Source organism: Hemiscyllium ocellatum, chromosome 36, assembly GCF_020745735.1.
Source record: "Hemiscyllium ocellatum isolate sHemOce1 chromosome 36, sHemOce1.pat.X.cur, whole genome shotgun sequence".
In the NCBI taxonomy this organism is placed as follows: domain Eukaryota; kingdom Metazoa; phylum Chordata; class Chondrichthyes; order Orectolobiformes; family Hemiscylliidae; genus Hemiscyllium; species Hemiscyllium ocellatum.
The window spans coordinates 3,038,259-3,058,370 of NC_083436.1; the positions used below are offsets into that span (position 1 = coordinate 3,038,259).

Here is a 20,112-nt window from a genome sequence, read left to right on the forward strand (position 1 = left end):
TCTACAGTTGCACTTTCAAAGTCCTAGCGATCCAGGCATTGACCTTCTGTTCAGCACAACATTTCTGCAGGTACACATTACTCAACACAGCTTCAATTCAATGCCCAAGTTCTCACTAAAGCCATTGGTCTCTCTCACCCTAACTGGTCATCTGGTATCTTGTCCTTATCAGATGTCTGGTTTAGCCATGCAGTGCCAAATCTGTTTGGACTGCAAAAAAAAACTGTGAAATCCTCTTCTTGTCTGAGAAAAATGCTCTATAGCCAAGATCATCCTGTACTGTGAAGATCATATTTCAGCTCCCCTCCAGTTTCTTTTCTCAATTGAAAACTGTCTTTTGGACCACTTCTCCCTGCCCTCTTTCTTCACCTCCAACAACAGATAGGAGGCACACAACCTTTGTCACTAATACTGATATAATCTGTCATGAACAAAGATGTTATGAGTTATAGATTTATGGCAAAAAAACTGAAACTGACTCTAACTGAGCACAAAAGATTAAAAGAAACCTGTCACAAGTCTTCTGATGACACAGCTACAAGATTTAACTGGTTTGCACAAAGACATGTGCAGATATGTAGAGACTCTTGAAATACCAGGAGTTTGCAAATGGATACTGAAACTGAAAATGCTAGCTTTGAAGAGAAACAGTAGATAAAAGCCTCAGTGTAATTGACCTCATTACTTATCGATTCCTCAAAACATACATCCCACCATTTTGAGCTTTTGGACTGTAATTTGGCTCAGTATAGAATTCCAAAAAGAAGATTTTGAAAACCACCTTCAGAGAGATGTTTTGAGCTGGAGAGAATAGAAACAAAATGTTATGCAAAAACCAAATACTCCTTGGTTCACAGGAAGTCTGGCAGAAAATTTCAACACCATACAATCCATAAGAAACCTCTGAACATCTGATGTCCTGCTGAGCAGGAAAGCACCAAGAATCCAACCACAGAAGTCATTACAGCTGAATCTAACTTCAAGATTTAACCTCTTCATTTTAGCAACGAGTATGCAATGGCATTCCACAGAGACTTGTCAGGACCTTTTTCTTATTAGAAGACTGTACTTGTTTTAATCCGGATACTGCAATTAATTGTTGTTAACTTTATCTCTTTATGCTGAAAGAATCTGAAGAGAAGTGTGAGCTGATGCATTTTCATAGGAAGAACATTGAAGGACAATATAAAATGGACGGTACAATTCTAAAGGGGGATGCAGGAGCAAAGGAACTAGCTTGCACATATACACAGATCGTTGAAGGTAGCAGGACATGTTGACAGACCAATTGATAAATCATGGTGTATACTCAGCTGTAGTAATAGGAGCATAGAGTGCAAGAGCAAGATGATGTTGAATTTGCACAAGACATTTATTGGACCTCACTTGGAGTAGTGTGTACAGTCCTGGATGCTGCAATATAGAAAGATTGTGAACACATTGGACAGAATGCAGAATTAATTTAATAAATGGCTCCATTGATGAGAAGTTTCAGTTATGTGGGTCTATTGAAGAAGTTGTAATAGTTCCCCTTTGAGGTAAGAATGCTAAGAGGAGATTGTGACAGAAGTTTTCGATATCATGAGCAGGCTGGATGCAGCAGATTGTGAAAAATGGATTCCACTCATAAAACAATAATGGACCATATGCTACAAATTTAAAGAGATTTGCATATGATGCAAAATTGATATGAGAAAATATTTTTTTTCACACATCGAATAGTTGTGCTGGCAGTTTGGTGGAGGCATGTTTAGTTGATCAATTGAAGGATATTAAATGAATATTTGGATAGAATTAATGTGCATGGGATTGGGAAAAGGTAATTAATGGCTCGAAGTAATGATACTCAGTTGAACAGCCACCACAGAGTGGAGGTTATTTGATTGCCACAGTGCCACAACTCTTGTGATAGGCCCAGAACTAGAAAGCACTGTTTTAAAATTGTGGTCACTTTTGTTGGACAAAGACAAAGAGAATTTTTATTTTCTCTGAGCTTTACACACCTTTGGAACTCTACCTCAGAAGGCCACGTTGTTCATTGAACATTCTTAAAACACAGGTGTGTAGTTATTTTTTAGATAGTGGAATCAAGGAGGACGAGGAGGGTACAGAGCTGAGAGGGCCAAGATCATGGATGGATTTGAAAATAAAGTTAAAAATGTGGAAGTCAAGTTGCTTCTTAATCCTGAGCAGTGAATGCGGGATAACAGATGAATGGTTCTCATTGTGAGTTAAGATATGAGCGACTGAGTTTCAGATGGTCTAGTGTGGATGAGGAATTTTACAGCAGATGAGCTTAGATAGGACAAAGTCAGGCAATGATCCAGCGATGGAAGTAGGTGATTCTAATAATGGCACAGATATGTGCTTGGTAGCTTATCTCGGGATCATAATCAATATTGAGTAGAAGGAGAGATGTGGAATCAGTAATGAGAAAACAGAGTTTGGGGTGGGGCCAAAACAATGGCTTCAATCTTTTCAATATTTAATTGGATTAAATTTCTGATAATCCAGTTTGATCATTTGACAACAGCAGAGGAGTATAAAATGATGGCGCTGAAATAGATCTAATTGCGATGAGTGTTCACATTTAAAAATATAACACTATGCTTTTGGATGATGTTGCCAAGATGCAAGATGTAGTAGTGAGGAATTCTGGATTAGTGGTGCTGGAAGAGAACAGCAATTCAGGCAGCATCCAAGGAGCAGAGAAATCAACGTTTCGGGCAAAAGCCCTTCATTAGGATGTAGGTGAGAAATAGGGAAGAGCCAAGATAGATCGTTAAGTGACACCAGAAGGGAGGAAGAGAAGCCATTTAAGTGATTCTTTAATTGTGGGCTGTACATTATGGGGATGGAAGTGGGAATGGAGTCAACTGCTCATGTCCCCAGAAAGAGAGTCAACCTAAAAGTAGTCAGACAATTGACTGGAAAGAAGCCTTCAATTCAACTATAACATGCTATAGGCAGGCTGAAGTTCTCAAGAGTCAGGATCCTTTCCCTCACTGGGGAGGATGTCCTGTCCTCTTGACCAATTAGCTAATCTGATTGGTCTTAGCTTCAACAGTCCCGGTGGTACCACAAATAATAGGTAATAGGTATTATTTGCATGGCAGGCAGGCCCACATAAGAGACAGCACAGATACTGGCCTCAGGTAAGCTTGGCGTATTGAGTGGGGTTGGTTTTGAGAAGACTATGGAGGAGATGAGGGACAGGAAATAGATTTTTGCAGAGTAGAGGTGTTGAAAGGGAGGAGGGTATTTTCTCAGGCAAGGATGGCCCTGATGCACACAGGGCAAACCCTGAAGACAATGCCTTGGAAAGCAATAGCCTGCCCACTACCAACTATCATCCACACAAACAATATTATGGCATGAACAGGCCATCATCAGGGTCAATTGAACTTTGAGCAAGGACTTGATTTGTGAGATGCAACAAATTCAAGGACTTCAGAAAGGGAATTGGGTGATTCCCACAGAATGCCTTGACTCTCAAAAAATAGTGTACTTTATAATTAGTAACCACATTATATTAATTTGTTGCAAATTTCTTTCAGACATGCATTTCCTTCAGACCTGCAAGAAAACAATGACATGTCACAAGATGGAACAAATAAAGCCAGTCAAGGAGGAATAATATACAGTGACTATCTGCAGGCATGTTCAAGGATTTCATTGCAGCTAATTCTGCCTTCTTAAGTTGTAAAGAATTACTTGTGTATGTGTTTTTCTACGAATGTGCGGTCTCACTTTCAGTTTTTGAAAAGTAATATTTTAAAATGAAGTTAAAAATATAGCAAACCAGCATACTGTGAAATCGCATTTTTGAATTAACTTTCATTATTTTAATCACCATGATTCATAATTTTCTTTAATTGTACTCATATTGGAAAAAGAATATTTGCAAAAAGACTCAAGTTACATATTTAACAAGTCAGTCACAGTGAACAGACCTGGAGAGAGGACAGAGATCGTCTTAATCCATTGAATGTTGCTGTGGAGACTTGAAACCAGAAATCCCATTCTTGAACATGGCACCGACCATTTTTCAAGTCGAGAGGAAGGAATGGGGGAAGAGGTTCCAGTTTACATACACGTTATAGTGCAGCAGCCTCAAATTGATCTGTGTTTTGCTAATGGGGTGCCCAAAACAGTATCCAAAACTTGGAGAGACAAGATATCCATTTGGATATGGCACTGGGAAATATTTGTGAAAGATTTTTTAGGCTGATGAGTTTATTCACAAATTCATGTTTTAATCTTAGATTCACTAATCATTGCTCAGCTCATTAATCATTGTAATATTTATTTGAAGACTCTGTTAAATACTGCAACAAATAATTATTTAATATTTCTGCTCTTTATTCTCACCAATGGAATTATCCTACCTTGTATCTCATTATCCTTATCACAACCTTCCTTTTATGTTGATTTGCCTGTAAAATATATTTTCTTTCCTTTTTTTTATTTTATAACTTACTTTTATAGCTTCTCCTTGCCTATGTTTTCGTAATTTCTTTCCCCAATGTCTTTGTGTTGACTTCAATCATGCATGCCTCTTAAGATATATTTCTTGTCGATAAAGTGTGGAGCTGGAAAAAGCACAGCAGTTCAAGCAGCATCTGAAGAGCAGGGGAGTCAACGTTTCTGATTGAAATCTTTCATCAGTACTGGAAGATTCGGAACTGAAATGTTAGCTGCCCTGCTCCTCAGATGTTGCTTAACCTGCAGTGCTTTTTCTAGCTCCACACTTTATCGACAAGAAATATATCTTAAGAGGCATGCATGATTGAAGTCAACTCTTAACTGACTCTGACTTTAGAGCGTCTCCAGTCCTCACTATTTCCAAAGTATATCTCTTCCCCATTTGCTCCCCATTCTTGTTCTATACTGCTAATTATCAATATTGTTGCCTATTTTGTTTTCCCAAGTTTTATTATCAACCTTTCAAAATTACTGTTCTCCAGTTTATTATCTTGGTGCTCATCAATTTTAAGTCCTTTTCTATCACTATATTAAAGCCAGTTATATAATAATTACTCCTGTCAAGATGGAGAATCTATTGGAGAGAAAATTCTGAAGGAGGGAATTAATGAAAAGCATGAGTTAACTGGGTGTGTTAGTATGGCTTTGTTAGATGAAGATCATGCCTAACAAATTCATTATAATTTTCCAAAAATGTGATTAAGTGTGTGGAAGAGAAGTTCAGTTGAATTAGTTTATATGGATTCTAGCAAAGCTTTTGTCAAGTTACCACATGGAAGACTGTTTGAGAAGGGTAAAGTACGTGGAATTCAGGGAAATATAGCAAGATAGATCAGAAACTAGCTTAGTAACAGGACAGAAAGGGTAGTGGTAGTAGGCTGTTCGAATGACAGGAAGGCCTGTAATGGAAAATTAACAAAATTAACATTTACTCTGAAATCCGTTTACTCTGAAATCTGAAAGACAATGCTTTACTAAATTTAAAACTTTCCGACACTTTGCAACTTTGCTGCAGTCTGCAGTCGAGGGACAGCCTGTCTCTGCGGAACTTTGTAAACATTCAACAAGAGCAAAATATAAGAACAGTATGTCCACAACAAGGAAATGAAAAGAATAACAACTCAAATCTTCACAGTCTTTGTCCTTGATAGTGTGACAAGGAATGGTATAAGGTAAAAACAAGGACTGCAGATGCTGGAAACCAGAGTCTAGATTAGAGTGGTGCTGGAAAAGCACAGCAGGTCAGGCAGCATCCGAGGAGCAGTAAAATTGATGTTTCAGGCAAAAGCCCTTCATCTGGATGCCTGCCTTGAAGAAGTTTTCCTCCTCTCTCCATAAGGAATGGAAAAGAAGAGTTTCTGAATTATACTCAAGGCATTTTTGTCAAGTGCATGTGGTCCCTCTGCAATGCAGAGGTTAAAAAAATTAACAAAGCTTTTCGGTTGCTTTTGCTAATATTTGAGTCAAGTCTATTTAATTTCCACACAGGCCCTCCATGATGTGCCGACCTGTGAAATTAATATGATGCCCATCTAACCTACACTATTCCATTATTATCCATATGTATGTCCAATGCCCAATTAAATACCCTTATAATCAGCCAGTATACTACTGTTGCAGGCAGGTTGTTCCACACCCCTATTACTCTCTGAGTAAAGATACCCTGATATCTGTCCTAAATCTATCACTCCTCAATTTAAAGCTATGTCCCTTTGTGTTAGCCTTCACCATCCGAGGAAAAAGGCTTTCACTGTCCAGCCAATCTAATCCTCTGATTATCTTATACGTCTCGATTAATTCACCTCTCAACTTTCTTCTTTCTAACGAAAACAACTTCAGTTCCCTCAGCCTTTCCTCGTAAGAGTTCACTTCCTTAACAGGCAACATCATAGTAAATCTCCTCTGAACCCATTCTAAAGCTTCCACATCCTTCTTATAATGCGGTGACCTGTATGTAACACTCCAGGTGCGGCCTGACCAATGTCTTGTACAGCTGAAGCGTGACCTCATGGCTCCAAGACTCAATCCCCCTAACCAATAAATGCCAGCATACCATATGCCTTCTTAACAACCCTATCAACTTGGGTGGCAGCTTTCAGGGACTTACGCACTAGGACACCGAGGTCTCTCTATTCATCTACACTGACAAGAATTTTGCCATTAGCCCAGTACTCTGCAATCTTGCTACTTCTTCTGAAGTGAACTACCTCACATTTCTCTGCATTAAACTCCATTTGCTATTTCTCAGCCCAGCTCTGTATCTTATCTATGTCCCTTTGTAACCGACAACATCTTTCAGCGCTATCTCCAACTCTGCCTACTTAGTGTCATCTGCAAATTTACTAACCCATTCTTCTATGTGCACATCTCGATAATTTATAAAAATGTCAAACAGCAGTGGCCCCAAAACAGATCCTTGTATCACACCATTGGTAACTGAGCTCCAGAATGAACATTGCCCATTAACCATCACCCTCTGACTTCTTACAGTTAGCCAATTTCTGAGCCAGACTGCTAAATCACCTTCAATCCCAAAACTCCGTATTTTATGCAATAGCCTACCATGTGGAATCTTATCAAACTCCTTGCTGAAATCCATATACATCAAATCAACAACTTTACTTTCATCCACCTGTTTTGTCATCTTCACAAAGAATTCAATAAGGTTATTGACGCATGACCTACCCTTCACAAAACCATGTTGACTGTGCCTAATAAAATTATTCCTTTCCAGATGATTATAAATCTTATCTCTTATAACCTTTTCCAACACCTTGCCCACAACCAAAGTCAGACTCACAGGCCTATAATTACCAGGATTGTCCCGACTCCCTTTCTTAAACAAGGGGGCAACATTTGCTATCCTCCAGTCTTCCATTTCTTATATGTGAAATTATATGGATGAAAGTGTGGGGGCAACGTTAAGCAAGTTTGCAGATGACACCAAGATTGGAAGGGTGTTTAAAAGTGAAGAAGGTGGTTGTAAGATCTTATAAAGTTAAAGATCACGCAACACCAGGTTATAGTCCAACAGGTTTATTTGGAAGCACTAGCTTTCGGAGCACTGCTCCTTCATCAGGTGGTTACGGAGTATAAAATCATAAGGCACTAAATTTACAGCAAAGGTCTATAGTGTGATGTAACTGAAATTATATATTGAAAAAGACTTGGATTGTTTGTTAAGTCTGTCATCTTTTAGAATGAGCATTTTGGTTTCGGTTATTTTTCATATATAAATCGCAGAACATTTTTCAAGTTACATTCTAAAGTGAACTTTAACAATTAGTGTCATGTCAACCCAGATAACGTATTTAAGGTATGAGGTGCCTTGGGTGAGATTGCCTGTGCCACAAAATTTAGACTGAGTCTAATCTACAAACCCATTTATATAGGAAGATAGAGATGGATTGTTCAGATGAGCAGAACAGTGGCAGATGGTAATTAATCCTGTGAAGGCGATGGACTCTGAAAGAAAAAAACAGGATGAATGACTCTGGGGAGCTCAGAGGAACAAAGAGATCTTGGGGTAATTATTCACAGATCCCTGAAGTCAGCAAAATTATGTAAATAGGATAGTTAAGAAGACAAATGGGGTACCCACTTTCATCCGTTATGGCATAGAGTATAACAGCAAGAAAGTAACGTTAGAGTTGTACGGACTGTGGTCAGGCCATAATTGGAGTATTATGTGCAGTTCAGCTTGTCTCACTACATGAGAGGAGGTTGAATGTTCCTCCTGCAGAATGTGGGAGGTAAGGGTCACCACTAGTGTCTCTGCTGACTTCCTCTGCAGGAAGTGCACCCAACTCCAGCTCCTCAAAAACTGCGTTAGGGAACTGGAGTTGGAGCTGGATGAAGTTTGGATCTTTCGGGAGGTGGAGAGGGTTACAAAGAGGCAGTCATACCTAAGGTGCAAGATATAGGCAGATGGGTTACAGTCAGGGGATGGAAAGGGAAGTGGCAGGCAGTGCAGGGAACCCCTGTGGCTGTTCGCTTGGATTCTATCTTTCTTACAACCTTTAAGAAATATTTGGACGAGCATTTGAAATACTATAACATTCAAGGATATTGAACAAGCGCAGGAAATTGGGATTTGTGCACGTTTAGTGATAATTATTGTCAGTGCAGACTTGGTGGACTGAAGGGCCTTTTCTGTGCTGTATGACTCTATGACTCTCTGTTCCACTACTTTTGGGTCTCTTATTCCCTCTGGTTAATTTCTGATTCTTATTTCCCATTTTGAGATCCAAATGTTAATCTTTGTTCAGTCGTAGAGGTCTACAGGACAGCAAAAGATCTTTCAGCTCTTTCAGTCTGTGCCATTAAAAACAAAAAACCATGCTTTATATCATCCTTAAACACAGGTGAAGTGCTGTAGGACTGGAGAGTTGTGAATGTTGCCCCCCTGTACAAGAAGGGTAGTAAGGATATCTAGGTAACTACAGACTTGTGAACCTGATGTTGGTGGTGGGAAAGTTACTGGAGAAGGTACTGAGAGATAAAATGGAACAGCCTTGGGAAAAGTTGATGTGCAGAGGTATCTGGGAGTTCAGATTCATTGTACCTTGACAGTGGCTGCAGAGGTGGATAGAGTGGCCAAGAAGGTAAGTGGAAGTGGAAAGCAAGAGGAAGAGAATGGGCTAATCAGTGATAGGAAACATGGTTTTGTGCAGGGGAGATCATGCCTTACCAACTTCATAGAGTTCTTTGAGGAAGTGACCAAGTTGATAGATGAAGGAAGGACTGTTGATGTCACATATATGGATTTTAGTAAGGCGTTTGATAAGATTCCCACTGTAAACTAATGGAGAAAGTGAAGTCACATGGTGTTCTAGCTAGGTGTATAAAGAACTGGTTGAGCAACAGGAGACAGAGAGTAGTAGTTGAAGGGAGTTTCTCGAAATGGAGAAAGGTGACCAGTGGTGTTCCACAGGGGTCAGTGTTGGGGCCACTGTTGTTTATGATATACATAAATGATCTAGAAGAGGGCATTGTTGGTCTGATCAGTAAGTTTGCAGATGACACGAAGACTGATGGAGTAGCAGAAAGCATAGGAGACTGTCAAAGAATACAGGAGAATATAGATAGACTGGAGAGTTGGGCAGCGAAGTGGTAGATGGAGCCCAGTCCAGACAAATGTGAGGTGATGCGTTTTGGAAGGTCTGATTCTAGACCTAACTATACAGTAAATGGAACAGCCTTGGGAAAAATTGATGGGCTGGGAGATATGGGAGTTCAGGTCCATTGTACCCTGAAGGTTACTGCACAGGTGGGTAGAGTGGTCAAGTAGGCATATAGTATGCTTGCCTTCATCGGACGGGGTATTGAGTTTAAGAGCTTGCAGGTCATGTTAAAATTGTACAAGACTTTGGTTCAGCTGTAATTAGAATACTGTATACAGTTCTGGTTGCCACATTACCAAAAGGAAGTGGACACTTTGGAGAGGGTGCAGAGAAGGTTTACAAGGATATTGCCTGGTATAGAATGTGCTAGCTATGAAGAGAGAATGAGTAGGTTAGGATTGTTTTCATTAGCAAACAGGAGATTGAGGGGGACTTGATTGAGATCTACAAAATCACAAGGGTATAGGCAGGGTGGTTAGAGATAAACTTGTTCCAAGGGTGAGGAATTCAGTAACGAGAGGTCACATGTTCAAGGCAAGAGGAGAAAGGTTAAAGGGGGATACATGTGGAAAGTACTTTACACAAAGTGGGGTAGGTGCCTGGAACATGCTGCCAGCAGAGATAGCAGAGGCTGGCATGGTAGATACATTTAAGGTACGTCAGGACAGATGCATGAGTAGGTGGGGAACAGAGGGATACAGATCATTAGGAATTGGGCGATAGGTTTCGACAGTGGATTTGGATTGGCACAGGCTTGGAGGGCAGAAGGGCTTGTTCCTGGGCTGAAAATCTTCTTTGTTCTTTGTTCTGTGTTAATCACCTAACTATTCTAACCCTATTTTACAGCACTTGGCCTTTGTATATCTTGGTATACATCTAAATACTACTTAAATGTTATGAGGATTTCTGCCTCTATCACCCTTTCAGGCAAAGATTTCCAGATTCTCACCATCCTCTGGGCGATTTATTTTTCTCATACACCATTTAAATTCTCACTGATGATAAATCTATGCCCTTGCTGGGCTTTTTACAGGTTTGGCTCAAGAATTCAATTCCTTATCTCCTTTACCCACAACAATCCAAACAAGAACTTGAAACTCTCACCACATTCTTGGGTAAAGGATTTCCCCTGAATTCTATATTGGACTTAGAGTCATAGGGATGTACAGCACGGAAACAGACCCTTCGGTCCAACCTGTCCACGCCGACCAGATACCCCAACCCAATCTATTCCCACCTGCCAGCACCCGGCCCATATCCACTGGCTCTTGGTTCTGGTCTCCTCTGCTGATGGAAACGTTTTCTCTCCATTTACTTTTCAAATCATTGCTTAATCTTAAACATCACTAAAGGTCACTTCTGAAGCTTTATTTTCTGGAGAAGAGCTGTAGCTGGTTGAGTATTTGTTTTCAATGCAATAAATTAATTTTGCATGTATTCTTGTTCCTCAACTTTGTTTCCTAAAGTAGACATCAGAGATGTTCACAGAAAACTGAATGCAGTCAAATCCAGGTTATTTGTAAGTTTAACTGTTCTAGTTTCAATTCTATCCTTTGGAAATGAACTCCCCATCTTGGTTCCTTTTATGCTGTAATTAATCCTTAACCATTCTTTTTATGAGATTCATGAGTGTCTGCTGATTTATGAATGTGAATCTAAATTGAACAACTGTATTTCTATTTCCAACTTGAGACCATTTGCATAAATGACAATCAATACTGGTCCCATCCTCGATCCTTATTGAGCTCTGCTATCTACCTTTTGCCTGTTCTGAGTAACTACCTTGAACCATGATTCCACTTTCCTTGTTTGAAGCCAGCTGAGTATCATTCTGTGACTTGACACCACCTCTACAGGCCCTCAGGACATCTTTTTGAAGGACATTTGAACATTCAAATTATTGTATTCTACACTACCCTTATCTACACTTCTTGTTACTTTCTACAAGAATTCAATAAGGAAGTTCAAGCTTGACATTCCTTTTGAAATCCATGCTGACTATTCTTCGATATATTTTCAGTTTCTATTTTTCTTTAATGTGTGACATTGTATAAGAAATCCATTGTTGTTCCAACTGATGATAAGATCCCCAATTTTCTGGGATAAGTCTATCTCCCTTTGTGAATTTGACAATTCAACTAATTAGGTCAAAACAATGACTGCAGATGCTGGAAACCAGAGTCTGGATTAGTGGTGCTGGAAGAGCACAGCAGTTCAGGCAGCATCCGAGGAGCAGCGAAATCGACGTTTTGGGCAAAAGCCCCTCATCAGGAATCCAATTCAACTAATTTCTATCATACTTCTAATGGTATTCCTTTCTCTAAGATATTGCTTTACCTATATGTAATTGTGTCCTGCCATATCTTATCTAACTTATTTTTAACATGTTTGCATTATAATGTAGGATATAATTTGGTATGACTCATCAAATAATTCAATACTAAAATCTACACTCAATTTATCTGGTATGACCCAGTAATCACACTGGTTATACTCACTTAACCTTTGAGTTTTATGGAGAAACTAGATAGGCTGGAAATGTTTTTCCTGACAGTGTAGGAAGATGAAGAGTGACCTTATGGCGAGATATAAAATCATGAGGTACAGATAAGGTGAATACCCAAGGTGTGTTCCCCAGAGTAACAGAGTCCAAACTAGAAGGCATAGGTTTAAGGTGAGAAGGGAAAGATTTAAAAGGGACATTGGGGCAGATTTTTCACACAGAGGGTGGTGCTTACATGGCTTACCAGAAGAAGTGATAGAGGCAGATACAATTACAACATTTAAAAGACAATGGATCGGTAGGGTTTAGCGGGATATGGGCCAAACTCTGGCTGGTCACCACACTACATGCTAGAACGTGGATGCTTTGGAGAGGATACAGAAAAGGTTTACCTGGATTTTGTCTAGTATGGGGGATTTTACTTATGAAGAAAGGCTGGATAGACTGGGTTTGTTTTCACTGGAATGCTGAGGTTGAGAGGCATCTGATAGAACTTGATAAGATTATGAATGGCATGGATTGAGTGAAAAGCATGAGGCTTTTTCCCAGGGTGGAGGAATCAATTACTGGGGACACAGGTTCAAGGTGCGGGGTTGGCGGGGTAGCTTGAAAGTGATGTGTGAGGCATGTTTTTCACACAAAGGGTGGTGAGTGCCTGGAACACACTGTCAGAGGAGGTGGTTGGAGCAGACACAATAGCAGCATTCAAAAAGCACCCTGATGAATACATCAATAGGAAGGGAATAGAGGGAGATGAGTCCTATACAAGAAGATAGTTTTAATATGGAAGGGCAAAATGGTGCAGGCTTGGATGCTGAAGGACCCGTTCTTGTGCTGTATTGTTCATTGTTATTTGTTCTAAATGTGACTAGTTCAGTTAAGGAAGCCTAGATGACATGAATGAAGGTTCTGTTTTCGTGCTGCATACCTCTATAACTCTATGATTCTAACAATAACAACAGATAAACAGAAACTATTCGAATAACCTACTGAAATATATTTGAAGAAAATTATGTTCCCATTTAAGAAAGAGAAACCAATCTTCAATTTTCAAGTGGATTCCCTCAATTCCTACTGGAACTCAGATGGGCATTCTGGAAAATCAGCATAAATAGCCATTCCTCTGGATTTTCCACATGTATTTTCATGCAATAAATTAGGAAACAGCAGAAATTCTGCTGAATGCTGTTTTTGCACCATCTTTTTATTTTTGCCGATCTCCAGTTTTCTCTCCCTCAGTTTAATATAGCCATTAAAGTTAATAAAAGCAACAGCAAATACAACAACAGATGTGATCTCACATGTTATTTTCCTAATTCCTGAGTATAAATAACTGTCCATTCTATGCTGAATTTTAAACTCTGTTTTTCTTTAAAGTTGGATAAAATAATAAATGCTCAAGAACTACAAAGTGAAAAGAATGGAAACAAAATACATGATGAACATCTATTTATTATAACTCACCAAGGTAAGTTGCTAACATTATTATCTCAATGATAAAAACATGTTGACATTGGCAAATTATTCACAATAACTTATTGCACAATAAATTATTGGTAATTTTAGGTTTTTACATCTATAAATTGCAGCTTATGAACTGTGGTTCAAGCAGATTCTTTGGGAATTGGATTCAGTTCGTGCAATATTTGAGAATGGTCATGTGAGTATTTTACATTGATCCCTAGTTTCTACAAATCTTACAGTGAATGATGGAGGGAAATGTCTATGTAGTCAGGTGAACTTTAATTCTTTCCACTCAGTTTCCTGCTGAACAGCTATGCAATTAAAATCCAGCTGATTTGTTTTCCCCAACTGATGACTTAACCTAGTGAGAAGAGAGGATGTTGGACTTTTTCAAAGAACAACAGAGGCAAGATGGATTGAATGGTCTTCTTATGTGCTGCATAACTTTGTGATGTTGCCTTAGATCCAATTACCTCAGATTTTTATCAGCAGTTTTGATCAGACAATTAGTCACTAATCCAAAACTGCTGGAATCCTTCCTTAAAGGTGCAAATCAAAGTTATCTTATATCATTGGTCTCTCTTTATCATTTTAATTTAAATCTGAGCAACAAAGTAAAGAGCTAGGTTTTTATTTACTGTATCTGTAAAGATAGGATGGAAGTTGAGAGGCCATTTGAGGTAAGCTTTTCACTATAATTTGTTAGGCTAATAAGATTGTCCCTTCAAGTCCACTTGATTGCTCATAAATTATCAAGATTATCCAGTTTTGTACAAGCTAACAAAACATTTCCTTTCGATGTTCCATCACAGTTTTTTCAACAAGTACTCCATGAGGAGAAAAGACAACCAAAGTATTTCTTGTAATCATCAAACAAGCTTCAATATAACTGAAATGCCATTGTAAGCTTTTTTGTAAGGCACTTATTAGTTTGTTTATTGAAAAGTTAGAAAGTATCTGCAATGTCTGTCTCTGCCTGTAATTATCTTTTATCAATACGGGCAGCCTGATAATATGCTTTCTCTGTGTTGCTAGAAAACGCATTTGAGGCCAAAGCATTGAATTGTTTCTTTTAGATAAAGTAATGGGAAGATAAGGATGATTGCCTTGCATTAAGAGATTAAATAAATTGAAAGGCATTCTTTATCTTTATCTAATCTGGAAATTTATTATGAGATTATAAATAAAAGTGTAGGACAATTCTTCTTGTTTTAAAACTGAATGTTTGCTGGGCTTGCTTACTCTCATCTTGTACCTTCAGTGGAAGAACTGCAGAATTTCTGATAAGGAGGGTAAGATGCTGAAAACAGTCACTTACTTTGGCTTCACCCATGGGAAAACAATATCCCACTGAATTCAAGATGTCAGCTATGAAAATGCTGAGTAAATAACTTAATTTAAAATTTTGATTCCTATGTTCATTACAAATTAATAGCAACATGCAAAGGAAATGCAACATGCACAGATGCTTAGGAAAAATTGCAAAAAGTCAAGAAGCTACAAGGTTTATGGACTATTGGTATAATATTTTTACAGGAAGGATTTGACCTTCTCAAAAATATTTATTGAGATAAAGCTCAGAGGAGAGAACTCCCAGTCATGCAGATGATGTGGCCTCACAATTGATTAATACTGACAAGTGCCTCAATGCTGTGAATGTTGGCATAATTGAGGTCTGCCATATTGGAGCACTATTACTGCCAGTAGATTTGTCAGATTTTGGAGAGATATTGCTGCTGATATTCCTTTGTATGCCTGTTAACATTGCCCACACTTCCAATGCATATACCAGGACACGTAATAATGCTGCCCTGTAGACAATGAACTTGGTACCAGGTTTGGAGTTTGTGTCATCAAACATTCACTTCCTCAGATGTGGGAATTGATCCATATTCTCTCATGGTTTACTCTGGATTTTGAAAGTTTGGGACCATGTTATGCAGTAGAGCAGACTGTAGGAGGAAACCAATTCTTTCACCTGTTTCCTTGATGAAGGTTTGGAAGTTGGTCTCTTAGTGTGCCTACACACAAGTATCATCTGTGTACTGCAGTTTAGTAACAGATGTTATGGGGATCTTGGTTTTGGGCTGGAGATGACATTGTTTGAAGAATTTTCTGCTCACCCTGTAGTGTTACTCCTTCCCAGTGGGAAGTTTCATGAGTTGGGTGGATTGTTGTGACAAGGAAGATGGAAAAGATGATGTAACCTTCCCAGACCCAATCATTGGGGTCTGTGGTAGATATGCTGGTGAGGTTTATGGTTGCATATCATTACATCATGGATATAATTTCCTACTGAGCTCTGTACTTTTTTTGAAATCACCTTGCTGTAAATATCATGTCCATTGTGCTTCTTGATAGATGGAATCTGCATTGTGATTCTGGCAGGAGCTACTAAGCCACATAATGGAGGCACTTGATGATGGTTCCTGCAAAGACTGGTGGTTAGTAAGGAAATCCCTCTGTAGTTATTGCATTTGGCTCTGTCTTCCTCTCCAGTATAGGGATAATGAGCCTGAACCGTTGGGATGGTCGATACGTGAACTGTGCCGAAGCCAGTGTTCTTGTGAACTGAAGAAACAGCACAGATGTTGTTGGTAACGAGCTGGCTGAGGATTGATAGACTCTTTTTAAGCTATATCTTTCTAATTTTTCTTTTTTTAAAAACTATTTAAAATGCGACCGCATTGTGTCAACAGTGGAAAGGCTTTTCACTGTATTTTATTGCTTTTCTCAATGTAAAATACAGATGACAATAAAAACATTCATTCATTTGTTCTAAATAGGAAAGTAGAGGCGGTTTTAAACTGAATAGTGGTGACAAGAATAGTGGTGGTAGCAATGTGTGAAATGTCAAAGGGTAGAGACATGGTTAGTTAGAAAAGTAGTGATGTGGAAAAATGGGGCCATAGTCATAGAATAATTATCATACAGCACAGTAGAGGTCCTGTGGCTCATCAAGTCTGCTTGATGTACTCCATTTTCCAATGTTTGGTATATAATTATGACATTTTAAGTATTCATCTACTTACTTTTTAAAGGGTTATGAGGTTTTCCTCCTGATTCCCACTATCACCTGGATGAAAAATATTCCTCAAATCCTTTCTAAACCTTCTGCCTTTCTCTTTATAATTATGTCCCCTCAAAAAAAGGAGGAGTGAAATAAAACTAAGAAGACAACAACACTTAAAATTGGTTGTCACAAAGATATAAAAAGACAAAACTATAAAGGCTCTGTAAAAACCCAAAGAACTTTAGATGCTGTAAATCAGAAGCAAAAACAGAGTTGCTGGAAAAGTTCAGCAGGTCTGGCAGGTTCTGAGAAAGGGTCATCAGACCCAAAATGTTAACTCTGATTTCTATTCACAGATGCTGCCAGATGCGCAGAGCTTTTCCAGTAACTTTTTTTTAATATAAAGAATCTGTGATTGATTTTCCAGAACAATGATAACAATGTAAAAAAAAACCTGACTGTGCACAATGATATAAATAACCACAATCTGAAATCCATTATGCCTTCAGGATTAGGATAAAGACAGAAAGTGATGGAGAAGTACAACAATTATAGCAGCATCTGTGGGGAGAGAAAGAGTTACTATTTGAGTCCTGTATGAATTTTTTCAGAAGAGTCTGTTGATGGAATGGGGGATATGTCAGCAGAACAGATTGTGATTATGCCCAGAGCAAAAGGCACAACTAGTGATAACAGTGGTAAAGTTGACAATTGTCCCAGAGGACTGCTCTCTCATTAGAGAAAGACAGGTTAGTAGGGGATTCAGCCTTAGGATTACCTTGCCTCAGGGGAGGCTGGCATTGAACTTCATTGAAATAATGTCACAGATTAAGCATGGAAATGTTAGCAAAGCGGTCACCCAGTCTTCCTTTTGTCTTGTCAATGTAATGGAAACTGGATTGTGAGCAGAGAAAACAATAGACTACATTGAAAGAAGTACGTGGAAAATGTTGTTTCATTTGGAAGGTATGTTTGGAACTTTGGACAGTGAGAAGAGATAAGGTGAATGGCCCCTGAGATTACAAAAAATGGTATGGGGGCTAAGAATATGTTAGAATTGATAGAGGAGTGGATAAAATATTGGGGAGGGAACAGTCTCTGCAGAATGCTGACAGTGCAGGGAAGAGATAGATTTATTCGGTGGTGGCATCTTGGTGGCAGTGCCAGAAATAGCAGAGGCACGTCCTTTGAATGGTGGAATGGAAAGTGAGGTCAAAGGGAACCATTTTGATGTCTTGGAAAGGAGGGAATAGACTGTGGGTTGAAGTAGGAGAGATGGGTTGAATATGGTTGCGGATCTTTTTTAAACACAGCGTGGCGAAAATTCCTCACTTGAAGAAAAAAGAGGACACATCAGGTACACACTGTTGGAAGGTGGCATCATCAGAACAGATATGACAGAGGTGGAGAAACAGAGTGTAAGGAAGTGTAATTGAGATAACTGTGAGAGTCTGTGAGTTTGCGATGGATATTGGTAAACAGGATGTGCCTGGAAATTGAAATAGTGAAGTCAAGGATGAGAGAGGAAGCAAAAGAGATGGACCAGATGAAAGTGAACAAACAATGGAAATTAGAAGCAAAATTGATTCGCTTTTCCAATTCCAGACAAGACCAGAAGTAGCACCAATGGTGTAATTGCTCATTGGAGAAAGAGTTGGGTGTGAGAACCCATGTAAGACTGGAACAAAGAATTTTCAACATACCCCATAATGGCATAACTGGGACCAATGCAGGAATCTATAGCCATATCTTGGACTTATAGAAAGTGAGATGAGTTAAAGGTGTAATTGTTCAAAGTGAGAATGGCGATTGAATCCTAATTGTTGAGGGGTGCATAACATTTAAAAGAAATAGAAAACTAGAGTAAAGGTGGAGGGGTAGGTGGCACTTTTAATAAGGATACCATTTTTTTTAGCAGTCAGTTATGACCTTGGTTTAGGAGCTGAATGTGTAGAATCTATTTGTGTGAAGATGACAAATAGTAGGGGAAAGAAGTCACCTAGTGCGAGTGGTCTACAGACCACCAACAGTAACCAAAAGCTGAGGCAAAGTTTACAAGGAGCATTGGCCACATGTGATAAACACATGGCAATAATCATGGATGACTTTCAACTTCATAGAAACTTGAAAAATCAGATGACAGTGATAACCTGGCTGAAGAGTTCAAGGGATGCTTTCAAGATAACTTATTAGAGGAGCCTGTTTTGGAACTGAACAGACAGTAGGTCATATTAGCCTTGGTATTGTGCAAAGTGACAGGATTAGGGAATGACATTTGCAGTTAAGGCAGTCATAGGTAGCTGTGACCATTATATGAATGACTTTTATGTCCAGTTTGAAAGGGAGAAGATTGGGGATAAGACTAGCATTTTAAACCTAAATAAGAGCAACTAGAAGTTTGCAGGCAACACCAAAATTAGTGGTTTAGTAGATGGTGAAGAAGATTTTCTAAGATTATAAAGGGATCTTGATCAAATGGGTCAATGGGCCAAAAAAATGGCAGATGGAGTTCAATGTGGATAAATGTGAGGTACTGCATTTTGCTACAACTAACAAAGGTAGGGCTTCTATTATTAACGTTGGGTACTGTTTCAGAACAGAAGGATCTCGTGGTGCAGGTACATAATACTTTGAAGTTTGCATAATATATAGATGGGTGGTTAAAAAGGCAATTGGCAAGCTTGCCTTCATTGCCAGTCCTTTGGGCCACTTCCACTGCATGATGCCTGCAGGAAGAGAGCCTTATCTTCCACCTTGGGACCCTCCAACCACGTGGGATCAATGTCAAATTCATCTGTTTCCTAATCTCCCCACACGCCATCTTATCCCAGATCCAACTCTCCAAAACAGCACTGCCCTCTTGAACTGTCCTACCTGTCCATCTTCCTGCCCGCCTATCTGCTTGACCCTCCATGCCAATCTATCACCATCATCACCTACCTTCACCTACATATCACATTTCCAGCTACCTTTGCCCACCCCTCCCATTTATCTCTCAGCACCTTTGGCCCAAGGTCTGCTGGTCTGCTGCTTCCCCTTGTACAAGAAAACATCAACTATCCAGCTCCACAAGCCATCATACTTGACTTCAAGTGTTGACCCCTTTATGTCAGCAACAAATAATTCAAGTAATGGATCCTAATAGTACACCAGAGACTTATTGTTTATACATGTTTCAAAAACATGAGCAATCCAGCAACATTTCTTAAATTGCTGGATTACCACAAAGCTTACTGCCATTCATGGAAAAGCTTTTCCACTTCTTGACCAGTTTAATTGTTGAAGATTATCTAGGAGCCAAGACATAATGTACACTCTGCATGTGTCATTCTGCACTGGAAACATTGAGTTTGATCTTGAATTCCACTATGACAGGACCACAGGTTTGAAACCTGGGGTGAGAGTGTGGTGCTGGAAAATTACAGCAGGTCAGGCAGCATTCAAGAAGCAGGAGAATTGAGGTTTCAGACATGAGCCTCATTCCTGTTGAAGGACTTATGTCCGAAACGTCAATTCTCCAGCTC

At 39.2% G+C, this 20,112-nt stretch overlaps 1 protein-coding gene across 1 annotated transcript in view; it reads left to right on the top strand.

Moving 5' to 3' along the window:
- Nucleotides 1–20,112, top strand: part of LOC132833273 (tryptophan 2,3-dioxygenase-like) — an 89,358-nt gene that overhangs the window by 1,418 nt on the left and 67,828 nt on the right. Inside the window, exons 2-4 of the mRNA XM_060851435.1 lie at nucleotides 3,558–3,657; nucleotides 13,489–13,579; nucleotides 13,701–13,771. Coding sequence (XP_060707418.1) covers nucleotides 3,558–3,657; nucleotides 13,489–13,579; nucleotides 13,701–13,771 — 262 coding nt within the window. The remainder of the gene's footprint in view (nucleotides 1–3,557; nucleotides 3,658–13,488; nucleotides 13,580–13,700; nucleotides 13,772–20,112) is intronic.